General features: G+C 42.8%; 1 protein-coding gene across 3 annotated transcripts in view; it reads left to right on the top strand.

Moving 5' to 3' along the window:
* Nucleotides 1–1,506: 1,506 nt before the first annotated feature.
* The window catches only part of PIGG (phosphatidylinositol glycan anchor biosynthesis class G), a 101,149-nt gene continuing 76,925 nt past the window's right edge, over nucleotides 1,507–25,730 (top strand). For 2 of the 3 annotated variants that reach the window (XM_051642665.1, XM_051642664.1), the window contains exons 1-7: nucleotides 1,507–1,666; nucleotides 4,727–4,932; nucleotides 5,538–5,747; nucleotides 7,247–7,435; nucleotides 11,988–12,126; nucleotides 14,547–14,759; nucleotides 24,961–25,178. In XM_051642665.1, coding sequence (XP_051498625.1) covers nucleotides 1,507–1,666; nucleotides 4,727–4,932; nucleotides 5,538–5,747; nucleotides 7,247–7,435; nucleotides 11,988–12,126; nucleotides 14,547–14,759; nucleotides 24,961–25,178 — 1,335 coding nt within the window. Of the gene's footprint in view, nucleotides 1,667–4,726; nucleotides 4,933–5,537; nucleotides 5,748–7,246; nucleotides 7,436–11,987; nucleotides 12,127–14,546; nucleotides 14,760–15,117; nucleotides 15,204–24,960; nucleotides 25,179–25,730 lie in introns of those variants that run through there. The other variant, XM_051642666.1, reaches the window with a different exon arrangement.

The following is a 25,730-nucleotide window of genomic DNA, read 5'->3' as shown; positions in this document are numbered from 1 at the left end:
GGGTGAAATGGTGATGCTACTCAGTCAATGCCCAGAGATAGGTCCTGGAAGTGTAAACCATATGGCAGCTGGTGTACTTAAATCTGTGGAGATATCCTTTTGCCTGAACACAGAAATGTAAGAATGTGAAGGTATGTACCATGGAGAAAGTCCCAGTGTTTGGGGAATTTCCACCTTATTCCTGAAGCAGGAAGTGCTGTAATATTTGCCCAGGGAATAGAAAGTACGCATTTCTTAGTTGCTGTTTTGTGGTTTATAAACACTGCTTTCACTAGGGTGCCTTGTGCTTGTTAGTTAAGTTAACCTCTGCTGTTTTCTGCTGGGAGAGTCCCAGTCACTAGTTCAAGATTTAAAGCAAAGCAGAAAATGCCCATAAAAACAAACACAGCCCTTCTGGACATACAAATACCATAATGTTGTGGTACACCAGCTAAAGACATTTTAGAGCTTGGAGCACACATACAGTGGCTGGAAATAAAAGCCAGAAGATTCCTCTTGCCTGTTCCTACTGATTTAAAGTCCTGTGCATTCCCTCTGAATTCCATTGTGCTCCCCACAGTCAGATGCAGTTCACTGCAGAATACTAAAGTTCATGGGCCTTGAAAGCCCTGCTTCTGGAAAGAAACAATCCAACCGCACCCACAGAAGCGCAGCTTCTTTCTGACACAATGCCTTTGGCACCAAGACAGCTATGCCTGGTGACAGCTCTTGAAAAAGCCCGGTGTGAGCAGCTGGCCAGCAAAAACTGGCAATAAGAGCAACAAATAACCAACCCAAGTGGGAAAACACTTTTCAAACCATTGTAGAATGCACTTGGCCTGCCTTTGTACAAAACACATCTTAGCAACGACGGAAACGGCCCAGCCGGAAACCTGCTCTGGAGACAAGCTCTGCGGCGCTCGTGGAGCCTCGCGGGCCCGGGGACGCTGCCTGCGAACAGGCGGAACACCCCGCTGCTGGCTCGTCCCAGACACACGGGCCCCCCGGCCCTGCCCCTGCCCCTTCCCCTGCCCTTCCCCTGCCCTGCCCCTGCCCTGCCCCTGCCCCTGCCCCTTCCCCTTCCCCTGCCCCTGCCCCTTCCCCCGCCCCTTCCCCTGCCCTGCCCCTGCCCTGCCCCTGCCCTGCCCCTGCCCCTTCCCCTGCCCTGCCCCTTCCCCTGCCCTGCCCCTGCCCTGCCCCTGCCCTGCCCCTTCCCCTGCCCCTTCCTCCTGCCCCTTCCCCCGGCCCTGCCCCTGCCCCTGCCCCTTAACCTGCCCCTGCCCCCGCCCCCGCCCCCGCCCCCGCCCCCGCCCCTGCCAGTCCCGCCTCCCTGCAGCTCCGCCCCCCCCCCATCCAGGCTTCCCATTGGTGGGCATGCCGGGATCCACTTCCGCTCGGGCCGCCCCTCCCGCGGCCCGGTTGGCTGGCTGCCGGCCAATGGCGGGGCGGGGCGGGCCGGCCGGCGGGTGCTGATTGGCGGGCGGGGCGGGGGGGCGGGGCGCGCAGGAGCGCGGCGGGCGGGGGAGGATGCGGCTGCGCGCGGCGGCCGCGGCGTGCGCGGGGCTGACGCTGCAGGCCCTGGGCCTGGCGCTCTTCCTGCGCGGCTTCTTCCCGCTCCCCGTCCGCTCCCTGCCGCGCCGAGACCCCCGCGGCGACCCTCCCGCCGAACCCGCCCCGCCCGGCGCAGGTAACCCCGGCAGCTCGGCCTGGCCCTGCCCCGCTCCTCGGCGGCACCGCGGCGCGGCCCCGGCAGGCCTGCGGGGCTTCCCGGCCCCGGTTTGCGGTGGGGGTGCGCGGCAGCCGCGGCCCCCGGCAGCCCGGCGCGGGGAGGCGGGGCAGCTTCCGCAGCGCCGTCGTGTTTCCAGACGCGGTGCCCAGCCCGTGTGGCGCGTGACTAGTTCTGCCTGTAGCCGCGGCTCCGCCCGCGGTCGCAGCGGCCTGAAGCCGCAGCTCTCGGGTGTTTGGAGACGGCGCTTTTCTGTAGTTTTATTCCCCTCTCCCTGTCTCCGACGCGGCTGTCCTACCCGTGGTTGCGTGCAGCTGACTGTGGTGTATGAGTGTCCTAGTGCCCCTTTCGTCTGGCTTTAACGCTTACGTAGTGAGGAAAGCAGCTGCAGGGATAGGGGTTTCCTGCACGGATTGTAAAATGCACGATAGTACTGTGCATTGCTGTTTCTCTGAAGTGGTCTCTACAGGTCCTGCTGTGTCCTTTAGCTGAAATTGTGAAAGTTTTCAAGCATGTTTTTAGTGACGAGGTAGTAAGGAGTGTTCTTTTTCCAGTGTTTGGAGCTTGTGGCGTGAAACTTGAGGTTCAGTGGGCAGCTGAATTGAGTATTACATTGCTCATATAAAGCTCCTGCTTGGGACATCCACTCACGGTTACTTCGGTGGAACAGGACTGTTAACTACCAAACTGGGACTTCAGCTGCTTGTTATTGTTAATCCTTTTAGAGTGTGTAACACTATGCATGTTGGCTTACGTAAATGGTGAGAAAAAGTGGAAGAAAGAGAAAGCTTTGTAATTTAGAGTGTGGTGTGCTGATACCAGGTCAGCAGGAAGGCTGAAAGAATCTAATCAGGTAAGAGACCTGAGTGGATGCTGCCAAATGACAGGTGGCTTTTTAGCTGGAGATTATCAAGACTGTCACAGATGTTTGACAGGCTGCTGTGAGTATTGCATTAGCAGGAGACTAACGCAGAGGGAGGCTTGTTTAGGTGGAGAGGAAGCAACAGACAATTGGGTTTTGAGAACACTGGTTTGACTTGAAGAGTGTAAATGTGTACCACAGGGCTCTGCAAACAGGTTACAGGTAGGCCTGTTGCTAGTAATCCCAGCAGGCAGAAACAGAGTGACAGTGGAAGTGTACTTCCTTCATGTAGTTCTTGGGCTGCCATTTCCTTGCTGTGATCTCTGGATCTGGATTATAAGCTCTAATGACAGAGGACTGCTTACTAAACCGTTATACAGAAGGCTTTCAGCCTCGTTTACATCTGTTCAGAAAAAAAATAAATACGTCCTTCAATGCTTCTGTGTTTCTGGAATGTTTCACTTTGGGAAGCAGCCATGAATACACGCAGTCTCACCTGGGGGATGACTGATACAGTTGTGTAGTTGCTTGTATAATAACAAATCCTTGCAGCACATCATTGTGGTGACTCTTTGGTAGAACCTCTGGTTTTGTTCACTGCTCACAGAAATCCAGCTTCATTTAAGGTGACTGCACATGAAAGGTTGCACGATGTGTTGGTTAGCTATCTTACAGTAAGTGTTTTCAGGTGGCTTGTAATCAACTCCTAATTCCTTTGCCCTTCTCAATACTTTGACTTACTGATGAATAACACTGTAGGAGGGAGTTGTGAGTGGGGATCTGTGTTTGCAATCTGAGCGTTCTTGGTGTGCAGTAAGTTTTGTTTCCCTAAGCAAGTGAATAAGTGCAAATTATGAGAAAGATACATCCAGTTGTGCCTTCTGGTTTTACACTGGGCACCAAAACAGGCCTGCTAAGTTGATAATTCAAGACCTGGAAAAATAGCATTACAATTTTACTGAGAGTTGCTGGCAGTTAACATTTTGTTGTTGTTGTGATTTCCTTCTTCCCCCTGCTGTGCCACACTCCCGGATTTCTTTCTTTGGAAGAATAAGGAGTGAGGAGTATGTGAATGTCAATTTATTGATGCTTATCTATGTACTCAAAAATAAAATTTCTGAGGTTATTTTTTGAGGTTCTTTTACTAGACACAGTTATTATCTAGGACATCTCCAAATTGTCAACCACATACTCAGAAACACATCTAGAGGAGTGTAACCCCCCTGACTTTATTTAGTGCAGATGTTGAGTGGCTGATTCAACACAATCTTGTCTGAGTAGAAATCTCAGTGTAAGATCCATTTTGTCCTTCTGTATTTTTTCCTGGTAGAGATATGGGACCTGTAGAGGTTGGGCCAAAAACTTTTGCAGTAAAAGCTAAATGTCACTGTGTGAGCCAACCTCAATGCCAATGAGGATTTGCTGTGGCCAGCATTTAGTCCATACAAGACAAAGAGGTGGGCTTGAAGGGCCTGCTACCTGATGTCCAGCAGTGTTTTGCTGTGCCTGCCCATGTAGCAAGTTCGGGGGATTCTGGAATTGGGTTTTGGCCCTGCAGCTGCCATCACTGACCTGTCCTGATACGTGGTCTTCTAACTTGAAGGCCACAAGTGTGCACAAACTTTTCCCCTTCAAATGTAATTCAAACTGTCTATTTCATTGTAATTTTCCTTCACTTTTATGGTGGGATTTGCTTAAGGGCCACTGCTTGCAATACATCCCGATGTGCAAAACTGGGTATTAGCAGAGTTGAATACTGTATCTTTTTGTCTAACAAAAGTTGTCTGTCAGATATATGTAGTTGACCTTTACTAAGTTAACCAGAGAGAAAGTAGCATCCCTTTGTTTTCCTTTGAACCTTCTCAATTTCATAGCTTTCCCTCAGTTCTCCCTCTTTCGCATTGTACATCTCGTTCACATTTTGTTTTTCTTCCTATGGTGGATTGGATTTGCTGTTGTTCTGCCATTCCTATGCTGGATGGCCTGAAAATTCAGCTTCCTCTGATTGCTTCTTATGTTGTTTGAAACTTCTCCCTTCTGAATGTAAAGTTAATGAAGTTGGAAGCACTCATTTCTGTGGTGAAGTTGTCTTTTAACTTCTGTCTAGCCATTGTTAACATTTGTTGATGACTTTTATGTGCCCTGTTTTTGTTGTTTAGGAATGGTTTCTAACTGGACCAAAATTCCACCACCACTTTTCAAAAAAGTTGTCATTGTCCTGATAGATGCTTTGAGAGATGACTTTGTATTTGGATCCAAAGGTAAACAGTTCATGCCATATACAACACAAGTTGTTGAAAAAGGGACATCCTACAGTTTTATTGCTGAAGTGAAGCCTCCCACTGTGACTATGCCTCGAATTAAGGTAGGTGATTTTTTTTTTCCCACTTAGGGTATAAAGGCTGGGTTGTTTCATATGCTCAGAGTTGGTGAAAAAATCCAGGCTTCTTAGTGATGGATCTGAGTGACATTTCTTGCATTGAAGAAGCTGAGACAGTGAGCTTTGGAGGGTAACTAGAAGGCCAGTGAGAGTGAGGGGGTGACAGTCTGGTAACACCCTGAGAAATTGACTTAATTTCATTTTCCAGAAGATTCTTAATTATACTTTTGAATGTGCTACAGTTGCTGTTGTTGTGTTAAATCAATTTGCTTAGGCCTTGCAAACCATCTTTTTAGTTATTTAATGACCAGTAAATTAAGCAAATTTCAGCTGGCACACATAGCTGCTTTGCTGTCTGCTAATTTACAAAGTATTATTTCTGCTTTTCTGTAAAGCAGTTATTATCTCTGATGTCAGCTGGCATTGTGTTGTGGCAGGTGATGTGACATGGCAGCTTGTTTTCTTTAGAGAAAGTATAATTTGTCTGCCCTCTGCTTCATTGCTTGGTCTTAGGGTAATGCTGTCTTCTGAGTACTAGAGACTTTTTTGTTTCTGTTAATTTGTCTCTTTTCTGTTCTTGCTTTATGTAGGCTTTGATGACAGGTAGTATACCTGGTTTCATTGATGTTATTGTGAACCTCAATTCTCCGGCTCTGTTGGATGACAATCTGATATGGCAGGCAAAAACAGCTGGGAAAAGAATAATTTTTTATGGTGATGATACTTGGCTTAAATTGTTTCCAAAGCATTTTGTGGAATATGATGGAACAACATCCTTTTTTGTGTCAGACTTTACAGAGGTGAGAAGATTTGTATAATCCCAATTCAAATATTGTGGGTACAGACATACAGTGGCGACTTCAAGAATGGATAAGTAAAACTGTCCTTGTTCTGAAATACGAACATGGCCATTAAATAGAAACTGGATTTATGTGTTTTCATATTGGCAGTTTGGAACTAACCATTTCATTCCTTCATGCATAGGCTGTGGGAAGTGTTTGGATGATACAGTAACAAAAGCGTGTTACTGTGTTTCCTAAACCTATGCTATTGGCACAAAACTTGCGGTGGTATAAAGTTAGACTGCTTGCTGTGTTTAAAAATTACACTGTCCATGGTACAGTATGTTGTCACATTTATGTTAGTATGTGCCATCTTTAAAAAGACGTATTAATATGTAATCTTGGTCTGCTAGAGACATACTTTCTGTAGTGTTGTATTGCTTTTATAATTGCAATGTGAGTAGTGTTTAAGTATGTCATCAAAGAGGGAGCATAGATCGTAAAAGAAATGAGTTGAGAAAATTCCTATTCTGGGCACACCAAAGAAGTAAATGGTTCAGCAATTTTATTTCATATTTTGAACCTTTATGATTTGTGAACCTTCAGACCATTGACCTGCTACTGATAAATTTTATTATAATGTTTAGGGAAGTTAGATAGGTCTAACATGAATTGGAAGACACCTTTAATTGGTTACTCTGATAAGACTTGCAGAAGCTTCAGTATGGAGTGGAAAAATGCAGTTATACTGCTGAGTCTGTGATTATATGGCCCTCAAATTCTTAATGCAGTTTGTAATGTAGACTGCTACACTGAAAGCTTTTTCTGTTTTTTTAGATCATTAAAGCCAGAGTCAACAAAGCAATGTTACGTGTTAAATTTTTAAAGGATTTTTAATATCCAGGGAGAAATACATGCTGCTAGAAATAGGTTGTCAGCCTAGGCAAGAGAACATGTGAGTTAGATCCCAAATAGCAGTTTTCAAATAATTTTTCTTTCCTGCTTTGTCAGTTCTTTTTCTCACAGCAAGTACAGTCTTCCTGTGTTTGCACAGTAGCAAAATTCAAGAGTAAGTGTGGGGTTGTTTTTTCCCTTGTTCTTCCAAGTACCAAAGAGAGGCTTTTCTCTGTACCTGCTCCTTGTGAAGTGACAATTCAGGAGTGTGAAGGATGAAAGTAAATGAAAATTTCTTGAAACAGTTTTAAGAACTATTTCTGGAAGCATGGGAGTCCATTTTCTCTGTTTGTAGGTAAATCTGATGCCTCATAGTCAGAAAAGAATGAAAGGAGGTGAATGATCTGTTTTGTAAGACACATTTTTTTACTATCTGGCATTGAACTAAATAAATCTGCTTTTTTTAAAAAAAAAATTTTTTTCCTTGTTAACATTGTGAGTGATTATAATAATACTCATCAGCTTCTGTAGAATTTTTGTGGGTAGTGCAATCTAATTTTATTATGCTTTTTACAAGAGGGAAATTACTTTTATGTTTTAATTGTTTTCCTTTTATTTCTGAGGTTGACGATAATGTTACCAGGCATTTGGATAGAGTGTTAAAGAGGGAAGACTGGGATCTCCTAATACTGCATTACCTGGGGCTGGACCATATTGGACATGTGACTGGGCCAAACAGCCCATTAGTGGGACCAAAACTTCGTGAAATGGATAACATCCTGAAGAAGATTCATATTTCTCTTCTTTCAAAGGTAATATAGCTCCTTCTTGAATCAATGTCTGTTAGGTGTGGACTAACATTAAAATGCTTGCTTGTTTGTGGGTGGTAGCTTGTTTATTCCTAGCCCAAAGTGGGTGTTCCTCTGTTCTTTTCCTTTGCTGGCCATTACCCAGTTAACAGTATACAGTCTAGCATTTTTAAGGATATACTGGCTGACCTTAGTAACACCTGTTAGCAGTATCTTCTGAACAGCTGTGGGAAATTACTTGGTGTGCTGGAAGAGGAGAGGAACACATGCCAAAGTCTCTTAGCTCTCATGAGTTTCTATGGCGGTTGATGTCCTTTCTAATAATTCAGTTCAACAAGAGGAATAATGGGCATGTGTAGCTAATAGTTCTGATTTCTATGATTCTGAAGGCATAGCTAATTCTTAGATGTTAAAAAGATTAAAATGAAAATGGTGGTTGTAAACAGATTTTTTCTTATGTTAAACGTAGCACAAATTACAAAATCTGAATCTGCTTTTAGATTTGGAAATACAGGACGTCACTTCTCTAAATAGTCTGGGTACTGAAATACCAAATCCTAAATACTAGTAGTCTGAAGCTTTTTTGTTGTCTGTTTTTGGCAACTGCAATTCAGAGAAGCTGCTTGTAAAATTTCAATCGTATTTTTAGGCAAATTGATACTATGGTATAAAAAGAGATGTTAAATCCTGCTTTTGGAAGTTATAATCTCATGAGCATTGCAGTGGTTTTGCCACAGTTTGTTAGTATGTTCTGGTTTTGCCAAGTGCAAGTCTTTATCTCGACGTAGAGTACAGAAATAATAAAACCACTTTTGAATACAACAAGTGTTGGTAATAATTAGAGATGACAAAAGGCTTCTTTGTTATGGAATGACAGTATTTATGATCTGCTGTCTTTGATTTTTTTGTTTAAAATTGTCAGACAGGCCTCACTCAGTCTTCTGTTTGTCTTTCTTCAGAAAAATAATTTCATGTTAGTCATGTCAGGTTTCTATCCCAAAAGCACTTGAGAGACTAGAGACAATTAGAAATAGGATTATCTTTTAATTTTAAATTTATATTATTTATGTTCAGCATTTATATTTAAAAATCAGTGATGCTGAATAAATAACTTCCTGACACAGCTGATGAGGGAGTGTTGTGCTTTGGGCCTAACATGACAAGAAGCAGCCACATGGCCACTCACTGACCCCCCCCTTCTCCCCACTCTGGGATGAGGACTACAAAGGCCAACTAGAAGCTCTTGGGTGGAGACAAAGGACAAGGAGGGTTCTTCACCGATTAAGATCACAGGCAAAACAGACTCAATTTGGGGAAAAATAGTAATCTAATTTAACACTAATCAAATGCCCGTAGGACACAGACAACACACAGAGCAGTGCTTACACACGTTAGCACCCCACCCCACCTCTATCACCTCTCCAGCACACCCATGGGGCCCTTCCCCCACTGCCATAAAACCCACCAAACCAGCACACAGAACCAGCTAGGGAAGGTGCCCTGCTGGACCTGCTTGCTTATGAACAGAGAAGGACTTGTGGGTGAAGTGGTGGTTGAAGGCTGTTGTGGGCCTAGTAATAATGAAATTATAAACTTTTTCATTCTTTTAGAAGGAGAGGGATCAGCAGAACTGCTATCTCAGGCTTCCAGAGAGCAGACTTTGGCATGTTTAGGAGACTGCTTGACAGAGTTCCAGGGTGACATTCCTGAAGGTGAAGGAGTCCAGGAGGGCTAGATGGTCTTTAAGAAGGAAATCTTAAAGACACAGAAGCAGGCTGTGCCCCTGTGCCAAAAGATGAGCTGGTGGGAAAGAGGACCAAGCTGGCTGAGCAGAGAACTCTGGGTGGGACTCAGGGGAAAAAAACAAAACAAACCAACAACAGTTTATGACCTTTGGAAGAAGGGGCAGGCATCTCAGGGGTACTACAAAGATGTTGTTAGACTATGTAGGGACAAAATTAAAAGAGTCAAAGCCCAGCTAAAAGTTAATCTGGCTGCTGCCGTAAAAGACAATTAAAAAAATGTTTATGTAAATACATTAGCAACTAAGGAGATTTCCAGTCCTTTACTGGATGCAGAAGGAAACAGAGTGTCAAAGGATGAGTAAAAGGCTGAGGTACTTAATGCGTTCTTTGCCTTAGTCTTTAGTAAGACCAGTTGTGTTCTGGTTACTCAAACACCTGTGCTTGAAGACAGGGACTGGAAGCAGAATGGAGCCCCCATAATCCAAGAGAAGATGATTTGCAACCTGCTGCAACACTGAGACTTACATAAGTCTATGGGGTTGGATGGGATCCACCCAAGTTTATTGAGGGAGCTGGGGGAAATGCTCACCAAGCCACTTTCCATCATCTATCAGCAGTCCTGGCTAATTGGGAAGGTCCCAGTTGACTGGAGGTTAGCAAATATAACACCCATCTACAAGAAAGGCTGGAAGAAGCTGAAAGAAGGTTACAAGGAAGGAACCTTGGTGCCAGGGAAGGTTATGAAGCAGGTCATCTTAGTGCCCTCCTGTGGCACATGCAGGTTAACCAGGTGATCAGGCCCAGTCAGCATGGGTTCATGAAAGGCTTGGCTAACCTGATCTCCTTCACAAGGTGACCCACTTAGTGGATGAGAGAAAGGCTGTGGATATTCTCTATCTAGACTTCAGTAAAGCCTTTGACACACTTTCCCACAACATTTTCTTGGGGAAAAAAGGTGCTCATTACTTGGACTTGTATACTCTTTCCTGGGTAAAACACTGGATGGCCAGGCCCAAAGAGTTGTGGTGACTGGAGTTAAATACAGTGGGTGGCCAGTCACCAGTGGTGTTCCCAGGGCTCAGCATGGGGGCCAGTTCTAATATCTTTATCAATAATCTGTATGAGGGGATCAAGAGCTCCTTCAGAAAGTTTGCAGATAAGACCAAGTTGGGTGGGAATGTTGATCAGCCTGAGGGTAGGAAGGCCCTAGAGAAGGACCTGGACAGGCTCCCTCTTAGATTTCAATTTCCACTCTCCTGGGCATTTCCTGTCTCTTGGATGCATTTTGCTTCTGTCTTTCAAGCTTTCATGAGTTCTGTCCCCATACTCACTGGGTTTCCCTCCTCTCTTCGCCCCTCATTCTCTCCCTTTGTTTCTCTTTCTCCTCTCTGTTGTCCCTTTGTCTCTCCCCTCTCCTGTTCCCTCTCACTCTGAGGCTTCCCCTCTTTTTCTGTCTTTCTCAGCATCTGTATTTTCCTCTCTCTGACACCCTTTTCCTGTTTGCTTTTGGTTTTCTCTGTGATGTGCTTGACCTGTTCCACATGTATATCCTTATCAATGATCTGGATGAGGAGATCAGGTCCACCCTCAGTAAGTTTGCAGATGACACCAAGTTGGGAGGGCGTGTTAATCTGCCTGAGGGTAGGAAAGCTCTGCAGAGGGATGTGGAGAGGCCAGATTGATGGGCTGAGGCCAATTGTGTGAGTTTCAGCAAAGCCAAGTGTCAGATCCTACACCTGGGTCACAACCCCAGGCAAAGCTACAGGCCTGGGGAAGAGCGACTTGGAGAGCTGCCCAGCAGAAAAGGGTTGACAGCCAGCTAAACGTGAGCCAGCAGTGTGCCCAGGTGGCCAAGAGGGCCAACAGCATCCTGGCTTGTATCAGCAATAGAGTGGCCAGCAGGAGTAGGGAAGGGATTGTGCCCCTGTGCTCAGCGCTGGTGAGGCTGCACCTCAATCACTGTGTTCAGTTCTGGGCAGCTTACTGCAAGAATGATGTTGAGGTGCTGGAGTGTGTCCAGAGAAGGGCAACAAAGCAGGTGAAGAGTGTAGAGCACAAATCTTACAAGTAGCTTCTGAGGGAACTGGGGTTCTTAAATCTGCAGAAAAGGAGGCCAAGGGCAGATCTTACTGCTCTTTACAGCTACCTGAAAGGAGGGTCTAGCGTGGGGGTTGGTTACTCCTCCCTTATAACAAACAATAGAACAAGAGGAAATGGCCTCAAATTGCACAAGGAGAGGTTTAGGTTGGATATTAGAAAAAAAATATTTACTGAAAGGCTTGTCAGGCATTGAAACAGGCTTCCCAGGGAAAGAGTTGAGTCATCACCCCTGGAGATGTTTAAAAGACATGTGGATGTGTTGCTTAGGGACATGGTTTAGCACTGGATTCAGTAGAGATAAGTTAATAGTTGGACTTAAAGGTCTTTTCCAACCAAATGATTCTGTGATGGTAATGCTACTGGTCCTGAACTCCTGTTTTGATTCACACAGTATGATGACCTCTACTTAATCCTTCAGTCGGTTTCTTGGGATTTTGTGAGGGTTTTTTTTAAAAGATTTTTCTGTTTTTTGTAACATAGTGATAAGTATGTTAGATATGTATGTGTGGCTTAAGTGGTACAAATGAATATTAGTGTATAACTGTCAGTTTCAGACATGTTTTGTAATCTGCCCTGGGTGTTGTGAGCCAGCTTAAAAAATGGAATTTATTTTGAAAAGTATAAATGTGTAAAAATCATAAAGATACTGGAACATTACATATACACATCTTGTTTTTACAGAAACTTTAATTTATTTCTGTGACTTGCAGGAAGAAGCCTCTCTGCCCAATTTGCTAGTTGTTTGTGGGGATCATGGGATGTCTGAAACAGGTAGTCATGGTGGTTCTTCAGAAGGTGAAGTGCACACACCACTGCTGTTTATCAGCTCAGCTTTTGAAAAGAGAAGTGGTAAGGATCAAAGAAGCTTGGCGTTTTTTAGAACACATTGCCGTCTCTGATTTATATTGGATCTGCAATTCTTCCTGAAAAGTGCATTGGTTTATTCTGCAGATATCTGGCAATGCATATTCTGTGTGACCTGTGTGACCTAAAACTCTGGGTTTAGCCAGAATTTGCATCTGTTTCCTGGCGAAACCATGACTTAAGTTTTGTAACCTTTGGGAACTGGTTATTTCTCAGATAATCACCTTTTGCAGCACTGTCTTACTTGAGTATTGAGAGCTCATGAGATCTGTTGTCAGGGTCCTGGGATACTGGTAAACAGATAGGATTAGAAGTAAAACCCTAGTTGAAGTGAATTTTAAGTTGTCTTTTTTGGCCATGGTGTTTCTCTGGCCTGCATTCTTCCCTCTCAGACAGGCATGATAGAGTAGTGAATGACAATTTATCATGCTGAGAGTGACACGACAGAGGAGAAATTGACGAAAGGGTGAAAGATGACAACAGTGAAAATACCTCTATTGATTGCTAAGCATTAAGGAAAGAAACTGGAGCCAGAGCGTATTTACTGTATTAGCCAGACAGTTAATTTTAAATCACTGATGTGAGTTTATCTGTTTCTGAAACTAATTTTCTACTTGTATAATATAGTTTATAGCAAAAAGCAAGAAGAGAATGGTATGCTAGAGAATCTTTAGTATAATTTGTAAAGTCTTGCTTAGATAAGCTCATTGACTGAGTGAATTAGTGAAATTAACTTATACCAGGGGTGAGTATTTTCTTCGAAATAGTAGTCTTCTGTGCCTTTCATTCTTACTCATTTCCATCTGATTTCCTTGCCTTCAAAGCCTGTTTGCAGAACCTTGCCTTCTTTATCTTGCTGGAGGTTCTTGGAGCACAGTGGATGTACCTTTATCTGTCAGTCATTTATAAAGCTGTTACCCAGCTGCAACAGAAAGCATTGCTTGCCAAATCATTGAACTCTTTTCAGATATAAAACCAAAACAAAGTCAAGAGACCAATGCTCTCATGTAATTTTTTGCTTTATAAATTTCACTGGTATCTATTGACAACCAGACCACATGAGTGTAGATTCTGCAAATACAGTATCTTGTTCATTCAGATGAGTTCCTGTTAGGTTTAAAATGAACATGCAGTTTTTACAATACTGAGAAATACATCTGTTCACCTGTGGGTTGGGATTGAGTTGTGATTTCTAATGATGGCCATGTAAATACCCAGCAGCTTGATTCTCATTGCTACAGTAATCAGGATTCTGGTAACTGCTCCTTATGATCCTACTGTAAACAAAATGTACTGTCGTTAATTTGGTAGACCTCAAAATAGTAATCCTGTGGGCTTTTGTATTTAATATGCTGTCAGAATGTTACTTGTGTTGCCTTCTACGGAGATGTGTCACCCATAATTGGCTAAATGCTTTTGGTAGTTTGGATTATTTTAACCAGTTATGAACTTGCCTTAAGATGAATTTTGTAACTGCTGACATGCAGACACTCATGCGAAGAGGCTCTAGGATTATAGATGACATTCTGTACAAGTATGGGATTAATCAGAGCTGGATGAGAAATGAGAGAAGTTCTAATGCTCTTAAAGGGAGCCTAGAGAGTAATAAACACTGTATATAGAACTATTTCTGTAATGTATTTAAGTCAAAGCACTCAATGCCTGGAGCTACAAAGAGAACAAAGTAAAAGCATAATAGGAAAACAAGTATATAACTAGTAAAGCACACAAACAATTGGCAAGACAAAACTCACGACAGTGAAATCATTTATGTGTGTAGATGTCTGTGGAACTGAGAGCTAATCCTGCTAACTGCAATAAGGTAATGGGATCCTGCAGAGAACCTTTTAAAATTCACCAGGACCCATGGATTTGGACCTCAGCATTCTTTCCCTGACCTCTAATTCTGTCTGCCTGATATTAATTGAATCTTGAACTGTTGTGGTTATACCAAGAAGCTTCTAGAATGCTTTCAGCATTATTTAAATTGTCATTCTTAGTTCATGCATTCAGTTATTTTACTGTACTGCCTTCTTTCTAATGTAAGTTACCAAACCCTCTTAGGATGTAGGCTGCAACTTGATAGTAAGATGATGTCTTGGACCATCTCTTTTCTTCCTTGTACCTGTATAACACTTGTGTTGTATTTACAGTATTTGCTAGCATTGAAAAGTGATACTTGCTGATAATTGAATAAATTTTGTTTTTTGCAACAGCAGAGAACAGCAGTTGAAAAGATCACTCAGATCTTTGTCAATCACTTAAAATAGCTGATTTAACACCAATGAAAAATTTTGAAACTAGCAAGATGCCATCTGTCTCTGGAGCAGTAGAACAGACCTGTTACTGAAATACATTTTTTCCTCTTTTTTTTTTTTTTTTTTTTTTTTTTCCTTCCAATCTAGGTCCTCTAACCCAACCTGAACTTGTGCAACAAACTGATTTAGCTAGCACACTGGCAGTAGGTCTTGGTCTACCAATTTCAAGAAATAGTGTTGGGAACCTTATATTGCCAGTTGTGGGAGGCAAAACAATGAGAGAACAACTACGTTTTGTGCACTTGAATGGGTTCCAGCTTAGCAGACTGCTGCAAGATAACACACCTGCATATGAAAAAGGTAAATCAGATAAAGAAAAATAAACATATTTTACTATGGACATCAGGAGATATTGTTGTCTGAAAGTGACTATGAAGCTAGAAGTCCTTGTTACTTGATTTATAATCTGTTGAATCATTAAAATAACTGGATAAGAATGCAGAGCTGTGTTACAGGCATGAATAATTAAAGTGGATAACAATGTAAAGTTTTAGCAAGATGATCATTGTAGGTCAAGAATTAATTATCTTTCAACATCACTGCTTCTAATCATAATTAAACTCTGTCCAGGATTCTAACAAAACAAATGCAGCTTATGGCAGCAACATGTCACTAGCAAGACCCATGCTCCATCTATTCTGGTATTTTTTTCTGGCAGATTTCCTCACTTAACCCGTTTCTGTCAAGAGAGGAAACTTGCCGTATTGGTGGAATTCAGGATATGGCTGTGTAGCTGAAAATTCCAACACAGAACTCTGTCTGAGAGTATTTCTGCAAGTGCTGGTGAAACAGACTGAAGTTTCTACCATCTTCTGGTTTATATCTCACTTAGATTTTATTTCTGTCCAGGAACAGCATAATTTCAAGTTGAAGCTTTCCTCTGAGAAATAAAGTAAAAATTGCTGAGGGTGGAAGTTTGAGAAATTTTTATGCCACTTGCCTCTGACTGCAAAATGCTACTAGAGGCCCTACCCTACTGGAAAGGGGTTGGAGGGCAAAGCATCCATTATGAGCTGCTCTCCTTTCAGTAATGGAGAGTTTTGGTAACACGGAACTACCTCCAAGTCATGGTACATTTTTTTTTTTTACAGAGTCTTAAGGTCAGTTCTGCCTGTTGCTTTAAACTTCTTAGAGGGCGTCCCTATTTTTTTTAGCCTGTCCTAGGTGTGCAAGGCTGTAACTCAACACTTTAGTTGGGATGATTAAGATTGGCAGAGAAAAAATACGTGCATTTTGATTGATGTTGATAGTGCAGGCCCTAGAAATACTAAAGAAAATGTCACTGACTTGGTGATTTATGCTGCGTGTAGTTTACAAGTGCATATGAATGACCCTTTATTTTCAGTGGCCTCTAAGTGAAGAGAAGTGTCATTCCATCTGTCCCACTACAGACACACACACATATATGGATATCTGTCATGATTCCTATAGGAAAGGGATTATTTTATGAAGAAGTCATTATATTCAGTAATGGGATTCATCTACAAGAAGGATGTCTATTTTTAAAAAGTCTAAAAAGGCTAAAACCTGTGAACTATAGACCAGTCAGTCTCACCTCTCTGCCTGATAAGATCCTGGTACAGCTTCTCCTGGAAGACATATCAAAACACATGGGAGGCAGGGAGATCATTTAAGAGGCAGCCAGCATTGCTTCCCCAAGGGCAAATTGTGCCTGACTGATCTGTTGATCTTCTTTGATGGAGTAATTGCATCAGAGGAAAAGATAAAACCTATGGATCTCATCTACCTAGACTTCTGTGAGGGCTTTGCTATGGCCTTGCTGATATATTAGAGAGATACATGTTTAATGAAAGGACTCTTAGATGAATAAGAGGTTGGCTGGATGGCAACGTCCAGAGTTATAGTCAGTGGCTTAGTGTCCAGTAATGGATGATGATCTAGTGAAAGATGTCCGTGACAGCAGGAGTGGACTAGATGATCTCTACTTTCCCTTTCAACCTGAACCATTCTATGGTTCTATCATTGTAATTTGGAGAGGTGAGGAGGGAGAATTGCCCTTTATGTGAGAGAGCAGTGGCAGTAGATGAAGCTTGGTCTGGGAGTGGATGGTTAAATGCTTAAGAACTAGTGGACAGACCAACATGGGCAATATGGGTGTCAGCTGCAGACAGTCTGTTTGGGAAGAATTAGAAGGTCTTCAGACAGCTTGAGGAAACCCCGCGTTCACGGTCCGTGGTGCTCATACAGTGATTCAAACATCCTGTTGCAATTCAGGCTAGGTAACTGGACAGTGAGGTGGACTGAAAACTGGCTCAGCTGCTGCACTCCAGTTGTTGTGATCAGCATCACAAAGTCACCCTGGAAGTCATCCACCAGTCATCAACCCCAGGGCTTTTCACCGGCTGGTATTGTTTAACATCTTCATTAATGACCTAGACAGTAGGATAGAGTGCTTCCTCAGCAAGTCTGTGCATAATATGGGGGAGAGTGGATGATTTAGTAGGTAGGTATGCTACCATTCAGAGGCACCCTGACAAGCTGGAGAATTGGACTGACAGGAAGAAATAACCCCGAACACGAAGTGCAGATTTGATACTGACTAGAAAGCAGCTTAGTGTAGGAGGATCACAGAACCACAGAATCTTATGGGTTGGAAGGGACCTCAAAAGATCATCTAGTCCAACCCTCCTGCCAGAGCAGGATCCCCTAGAGCACATCACACAGGAACTTGTCCAGGCGGGTTTTGAAAGTCTCCAGCAAAGGAGACTGCACAACCTCTCTGGGCAGCCTGTTCCAGTGCTCTGTCACCCTCACAGTAAAGACATTTTTTCCGGTCTTTATGTGAAACCTCCTATGCTCCAGTTTGCATCCACTGCCCCTAGTCCTATCACTGGACATCACTGAAAAAAAGCCTGGCTCTGTCCTCCTGACACTCACCCTTAACGTATTTGTAAACATTGGTGAGGTTGCCCCTTAGTCTCCTCTTTTCCAAGCTAAAGAGACCCAGCTCCCTCAGCCTTTCCTCATAAGGGACATGTTCCACTCCCTTAATCATCTTTGTGGCTCTGCGCTGGACTCTCAAGCAGTTCCCTGTACTTCTTGAACTGAGGGGCCCAGAACTGGACACAATACTCCAGATGCAGCCTCACCGAGGCAGAATAGAGGGGGAGGAGAACCTCCCTTGACCTACTAACCACACCCTTTCTAATGCACCCCAGGATGCCATTGGCCTTCTTGGCTACAAGGGCACATTGCTGGCTCCTGGGCATCCTCCTGTCCACTGGGACTCCCAGGTCCCTTTCTCCTACTCTGCTCTCCAGCAGGTCAGCCCCCAACCTGTACTAGTACATGGGGTTGTTCTTCCCCAGATGTAAGACTCTACACTTGCCTTTGTTGAATTTCATGAAGTTTCTCCCTGCCCAAGTCTCCAGCCTGTCCAGGTCTCTGAATGGCAGCACAGCCTTCTGGTGTTTCAGCCACACCTCCCAGTTTAGTGTCATCAGCAAACTTTCTGAGGTTACGCTGTTCCCTCATCCAAGTCGTTGATGAAAATACTGAATAGTACTGGTCCCAGTACCGACCCCTGAGGGACTCCACTCGTCACAGACCTCCAACTAGATTCTGTCCCATTGACCACAACTCTGACTTCTTCCTTTCAACCAGTTCATGATCCACCTCACTACCCGATCATCAAGACCACACTTCCTCAGTTTATCTATGAGGATGCTGTGGGAGACAGTGTCAAAGGCTTTACTGAAATCAAGATAAACCACATCTACCACCCTACCATCATCTATCCACCTAGTTACTTCCTCATAGAAGGCTATAAGCTTGGTCAAACATGACTTTCCCTTGGTAAAACCATGTTGATTGCTCTCAGTGACCCCCTCATCCTTGATATGCCTAGAGATAGTGCCAAGAACAAGTTGTTCCATCACCTTTCCAGGGATGGAGGTAAGGCTGACTGGTCTATAATTACCTAGGTCCGCCTTCCTGCCCTTCTTGTAGACTGGAGTGACATTTGCTATGCTCCAGTCCTCAGGCACCTCTCCTGTTGCCCAGGACTTACCAAAGATGATGGAGAGTGGCCTAGCAATGACCTCTGCCAGTTCCCTCAGCATTCGTGGGTGTATTCCATCTGGACCCATCGATTTATGGATGTCCAGACTGCTTCACTGATCCTTAACCCAATCCTCACCTACCAAAACAAACTCCTCCTTTATCCTGACTTCTTCTGGGGCTTTAGGGATCTGCAGCTCCTGAGAAGAGTCTGCAGCAGTACAGACAAGAGACAAAGAAGGCATTCAGTACTTCTGCCTTCTTTATATCCTCTGTCACCAGGGTACCCACCTCACTTAGCAGAGGGCCTATATTGCTTCTAGTGTTAGTTCTATCTGCAGTGTATTTGAAGAAGCCCTTTCTATTGTCTTTTACCACACTCACAAGGTTTAGTTCCAAGGAGGCCTTAGCTTTCCTTCTTGAGGCCTTATCTTTCCTTATTGATGAGTCCTTGGGGTCACTAAATTGAATGTCTGCCATTAATACACCCTTGTGCGAGTAAGGCCAACAGTATATGAGGCTGCGTTAGAACAGTCATGAGAAGGTCAGTCCTTCCCTTCCTGTCACTTCAGCTGTGGTGAGACCATGTCTGAACTCCTGAGTTCACTACTTGGCTCCCCAGTACAAGAAATGCATGGATATAATGTAGTGTGTGCAGTGAATGGCCACAAAGGTGATGAAGGGATTTGGACATACAAGGAGGTGCTAGGACTGTTCAGCTTGGATAGGAGAACACTCAGCAGGAATCCTGTCAATGTAGGTAGTACTTGATAGGAGAGAATAAAGAAAATTTAACTGAGATCTACTTGGTGTTGCCCAGTGCATAGATATAAATTGACATACAGGAAATCATAGAATCATTAAGGTTGGAAGGGACCTTAATGATCATCAAGTTCCAACCCCCCTGCCGTGAGCAGGGAACCTTACCACTAGACCAGGTTGCACAAAACCTTGTCCAAACTGGTCTTAAAAACTTCCAGGGATGGGGCATCAACAGCCTCCCTGGACAACCCATTCCAATTCCTCACCACCCTTATAGTGAAGAATTTCTTCCTAATACCTAACCTAAATCTCCCCTCTTTCAGTCTAAAACCATTACCCCTTGTCCTATCACTATCTTCTCTGATGAAAAGCCCCTCCCCAGCTTTCCTATAGCCCCTTAAAGTACTGGAAGGTGCTATAAGGTCTCCCTGGAGCCTTCTCTTCTCTAGGCTGAACAGCCCCAACTCTCTCAGCCTGTCTTGATAGCAGAGGTGCTCCAGGCCTTTGATCATCTTGTTGGCCCTTCTCTGGACCCTCTCCAACAGGTCTATATCTTTCTTGTGCTGAGGGCACCAGAACTGTACACAGCACTCCAGGTGGGGTCTCACCAGAGCAGAGTAGAAGGGCAGAATCCCCTCCCTGGCCCTGCTGGCCACACTTCTTTTGGTGCAGCCCAGGACACAATTGGCTCTTTGGGCTCCAGCACACACTGGCAGCTCATGTCGAGCTTCTCATCTACTTCCACCCCCAAGTCCTTCTCCTCAGGACTGCTCTCTAGCCATTCTCCCTGCAGCCTATATTTGTGCCTGGGGTTGTGCTGACTCAGGTGTAGGACCCTGCACTTGACCTTGTTGAACTTCCTGAGGTTGGCACTGGCCCACCTCTCCAGCCTGTCAGGGTCCCTCTGGATGACATCCCTTCCCTCTAGGGTGTCAACCACACCACACAGCTTGGTATCATCAGCAAACTTGCTAAGGATACACTCGATCCCACTGTCCATGTCTCCAACAAAGATGTTGAACAGCACTGGTCCCAGTGCTGACCCCTGAGGGACACCACTTGTCTTCTGCCTCCATTTGGACATTGAGCCATTGACCACAACTCTCTGGGTGCAGCCATCCAGCCAATTTCTTACCCACCAAGTGGTCCATCTGTCAAATCCATGCCTTGTCAGTTTGGAGACCAGGATGTCATGTGGGACAGTATCAAATGTTGATACAAATGAGAGAACTTTATTAATGTAAGGGTTGTCAAATATTGGAATGAGTTGTCCAGAGAGGCTGTGGATTCTCCACAAGTGGAGACTTTCAATACCTGGCTGAACACTGTTCTGAGCAATCTGCTGTAGCTGACCCTTCTCTCAGCATTTGTTTTTTATTTGTGTACCATGTATACACTCATCAGAGTTGTGCTGACAAGTCTTGAGCCATTGCATTTCTGATATCCACAGGCAAGTTGTGTTACCAGGTTTTCTGAAGAAAAGAAACCCCTGTTAGACATCTCACTCGTATTTGCTGCTGCAGGTTCAATTTCCAGTGCAGACTGGTAGACAGAAACATTTCATTTGAATGCTGCTAGAAATGGCTATGACTGGATCTTCAGTTTGAAGTGCAATTTATTTGCAGGGGTAGACTAAGCCTTGCTGTGCTATTGTTATTGTTGTCGTCATTATTATTATTATTATTATTATTATTATTATTATTATTATTATTATTATTATTATTATTATTATTATTATTTTCAACTTTTCAGCTCAAAAAAAGTAGGTTCTTTTCTTCTGAGTAGGAAACATGAAATACCTGCAGAGAGTAATTTGCAGCACAGAGATAGGGCACTAGCAGCTGGTACCTTGAATATGATGACTTGGTCATGATAAGAAAAGACTTGCCCATTGTTAGCTAAATCATAACATATACATTCATTTTTGGAGCAATGTTTGTTTCCTTTTTAATGCAAAAAGTTGAAGTCAGGTGTCAGTTGAGGTAAATCACAGTCATATGGGAAGGCAGAATGACCTTTACCTGCTGTTTTATGCAGAAGGTTTGGAGTTGCCTAGGCTCAGCCACTCCAATGCTAAGAACAACCTGCAAAAACATGCAAAATATCTTAGTCTTCAAGAATCCTGGCTTGTATCAGAACTAGTGTGGCCACTGGGACTAGGGAAGTGATTATCCCCCTGTACTCAGCACTGGTGAGGGTGCAGCTTGAGTACTGTGTTCAGTTTTGGGCCCCTCACTAGCAGAAAGACATTAGTTGCTAGATAATGTCCGAAGAAGGTCAACAAAACTGGTGAAGGGTCTACAGCACACACATCTTACCAGAAGCGTCGGAGGGAACTGGGGTTCTTCAGCCTGGAGGAAAGAAGGCTGAGCGGAGACCTTGTTGCTCTCTACAACTAGAAAGGAGGTTGTAGCAAGGTAGGCATCAGTAGCTTCTCTCTAGTAATGAGCAAGAGAATGAGAGGAAAGTCCTCAAGTTGCATCAGATTGGATGTTAGGAAAGATCTCTTTACTGAACAGATTGTCAGACACGGGAACAGGCTTCCCAGGGAAAGGGTTGAGTCACCATCCATGGAGATGTTTAAAAGAACTGTGGATGTGTTGCTTAGGGACATGGTTTAGACTGGACTTGGTAGAGATAGGTTAATAGTTGGATATTATGATCTAAAGGGTCTTTTCCAGCCAAGAGAGTTCTGTGTTTCTATGAAGTGTGTTTTAATTATATCTGATAATAAAGAGCAGAGGAGAGGCAGCTCAGTAACTTTTTTTTCTCCCATATTTGTGCATACAAACATGCTTTTTCAAACCAAGAGGTGGCACAGCATTTTGTGGGACTTGAGCCTTGCTAATGTTAGGGATTAGGTTTTCTTTTGATAGAGATGTACACATGTAGATTAAGAAAAAAAAAAAGTCTGGAAATGAAGAGTAAAAACAGCTGGCAAAAATTAGGAGGTTGAAAGAAGTATCTAGAAGTAGGCTTGGGGTTTCTGAGAGAGTTCTTACTCCTACCTGTAAGGTAGGCACCTGAAGATATCTAGTAAGGCTTCGCTCATGTTCTGAATGTTCGTCTGGATGATGAGCTAGGATTTTTCTTGGAGAGGCACTTCACAGTGGAACAAAAAGTCATGCTTGAGAGTAAGTTGGATGTAATTATTAAAATTAGTGCCCACTTTTCAGTTTTCAAAGTGTCACTTTTCCATCCTGAACTTGTATTAGATCCATATTTTTTGATTAAAATAATTTGATTGTCATTGGGAGATCAACATACTGAAACTGGAGAAGTTGCTTTTACATTATCCATTCTATTTTTATATTTATAATTCTTTTTTTTAATGACTATTGCCTTTGACTGGAACTAAGTTAAATTGTTACCAGATACTCGGGAAGCCATTTTGCCTCAAATTTATCTTGTGAAGATCCCATGCAGGAGTGACTAGCAAATGTTACTCACTAGTTACCACAATGCTCCTCCTACAACCCAGAGTCTTATGACCCTTCCTATTTTGTACTTACTGAATACAGATGTGCCATTGAACAAACATTATTTGAGTTCTTAAAAGAAATTTGGTAACTGGTTCTTTATTCCTTTTTGCAGGATCTTTAAATAATTGGCTTAATGTATATCAAAGATAAGAAGGCAGGTTTGACTAGAGTAGTAATCTTTCGTAACACGGACAGAAGGGGTTTGGTGGGCAGTGTAGCCAGAAGCTATCTCGCCCCATTCAGGACAGGCAGTAGCATGCAAAGAGGTAGCTTAAAGTGAAATGAAAGCACTAAAAGGAATGAAGAAGGAGTCAGGACAAAAGGCATGAAAAGTGAGGAGAACAGCAGTAGCAGATGTAAGAGAATTTGTTTAGATTTTAATATACAACTTGAACTTGTTTCAGTATTCTGTTTAATGAGTGTATTGTCAAATCTCAGTTTGACTAAAGCTTATTTTAGGTGATCCTTTCTGGATTTCTGGATTTCCTCAAAAGTATGTATATTTCATACTGGAAGAGGAACTTTCAAGGGAATGTATTGTTCAGAGAACTAGGGTAGGGAAATGAAAGTCACCATGCATCTGGGCAGATATCCCAGTATACAAGTGTTTGCTGCTGGCTGAGTTGTACTTTCTGGTACATACCTGCAAGCCTCCTGCATGGTAAGATCAGTGTGCTTTGGAGTGAGACTGGACATTCTGAGTTAAATATTGCTTTCTGAAATTCTCACTTTGAATTCCACGTGTATTAGTGATAGTATACAAAGTGTCTTGCAGTGATGAGACAATTCTTTTGTAACTGTACAAGAACTATGAATAGAAATATTTCATCTTCTTTCACTTGAGATAAAATTTAACATGCTTTGGGGTTTAATAAAGTACTTTTGCTGAAAAGGCTTAATGAAAGGTTTTTTTCGATACGCTGTTGATCTACCAGGAGTAAGAATGATCCATAACTTAAGTCTTTGTGACACTAAACTTACTTCAGTCATTGCTTTAGCCCTTGTTGTCTGAAACTGTTCAGCAAATGTTGTGCCCTACTTTTAGCTAAGAAGGTTGTTCCTAAGTACCATACCTCCAGGGATGGTGACTCAACCCTTTCCCTGGACAGCCTTTTTCAGTGCCAGACAGCCCCTACAGTGAAGAAAATTTTCCTAATATCCAATCTAAATCTCCCCTAGCACAGCCTGAGGCCTTTTCCTCTTGTTCTCTTGCTTGTTACTAGAGAAAAGAGTCTGACAGTCCTTGTTACAGCCTCCTTTCAGGTAGTTGTAGAGAGCAACAAGGTTTCCCCTCAGCCTCCTTTACTCTTAGCTGACTGAACAAACCCAGTTTCACCTGATGCTCCTGGTAAGATGTGTGCTGTAGACCCTTCACCAGCTTTGTTGACCTTCTTTGGACATTGTCTGGCACCACAGTGTCCTTCTTACATTGAGGGGCATTTGTTTGGTTTTGGTTTGGTTTTTTGTTTATTTTTCCTCAGGTCAGAATTTTTTTAGATAAGCCATAATGAAATCACCATCTGCCACAAGAATCTTGCTTCCACAGGTTGGTGACAACAGCAGGTTTTCTCTTAATCAAGTTTGGCTGTGGGCCATCCTTACACTATGACAGAACTTCTTATCTTTACTGCCAGCGGTTCCTTTGCACCAACTTCATAGTACAAATGCCTGAAGCCAAACTATGTAGTTCAGATGTTAACTTTTGTATTGCTGCTTGAGAATATGTGTGTTTAACTTTTTGTTACCAGCTGATTCTGATTAGCTTTGCAGCAAAGTGAAGGGCCCTCGTACCATGTCTGTGTCCTTTGATGTTCCATCCCAAGATTAGTTATTTGATCATTTCCCACCTGTCTTGTACAATATGGCCTGGAAAAGAAGTGGCTTCTCTGGAAAACATACATTTTTTCAGGATTTAAAGCGTTTGAATAAGTCTGTCCTAGAAACCTTTTGTAAGAGTAATGGATGTTTTAATACAGTTACCACTTTTAGAGGGTCTTGACATTTTATCAGGTTAGGAATTAATTGCTTTTATTCTGAGTAACTGGCTCATTATGATTTTACTGCTGAAAGATAATTTAAGTTTTATGTCTGAAAAAAGTTTCAACCCCCATAGCAATTTTTTTTTGTACTATACAAATAAATATGAAAATAAGATCACATCTGTCATTAATCTTCTTAGTTCGTGGATCCTCTTAACTTTCTTTTTTTCTTCCCCTCTTTTTTTTTTCACTCCTTAGATCCTGGATATGAACATTTTAAAATAGCAGAAAAGTCCCATGGTAATTGGATCAAACTGTATTTAGAGGGAAATAATTCAGAAGTACTCTTAAATCTTGGCAAAAAGGTCCTGAAGCAATATTTGAAGGCCCTGAAGACTCTGAGTTCTTCACTGAGCAAACAAGTGGCACAATATGACATGTATTCGATGATGGTGGGGGCTGTGATCATAGTGGAGGTATAAAGATATGTCTTTCTGTGAAAAAGCTAAGTGCCCAAAGATAAAAATTTCCAGTTTTTTATTACTTAGTGTATACTTTTACAGGTCTTTAGAACTACCAAGTATGAACTCATAGAGTTGGCTGACTTTCTGCTTGGATGAGGTTAATATTATTTTAAAAGTATAACTTAGCCTTTAAAATTATTCAAGAGAGCTTTGGATATAAGCTACTTACGTTTTGTTATTATTTACAGTAAATAGTCAGATGTGCTACAACCTCAGATGTGCTACAACCTTAATTTTAGTTACCTTTGTACTTTTTGAGTAGCCTTGCTGCATTTAAAAAAAAAAAAAAAAAAAAAAGTCTGGCATGTAAGTTCCTACCTGTTCCTCTTTATCAGCATTGAGTGTAGCTGCTCAGAACAGGAAATACCTTGTGTGGTCAGTTTTTGAAATTCCAAGATTTGTTCTTTGTACCTATATGTGTAGAGCACTGAAATAAGTACTTGCTGTAAAGGTGCTAGTTTACCATGTCATATCGTATGTGGGAATAAACATGAGATATTCCAT

Source organism: Apus apus, chromosome Z, assembly GCF_020740795.1.
Source record: "Apus apus isolate bApuApu2 chromosome Z, bApuApu2.pri.cur, whole genome shotgun sequence".
NCBI classification, from domain to species: Eukaryota; Metazoa; Chordata; class Aves; order Apodiformes; family Apodidae; genus Apus; species Apus apus.
This window is presented reverse-complemented; position numbering and strand designations above follow the sequence as displayed.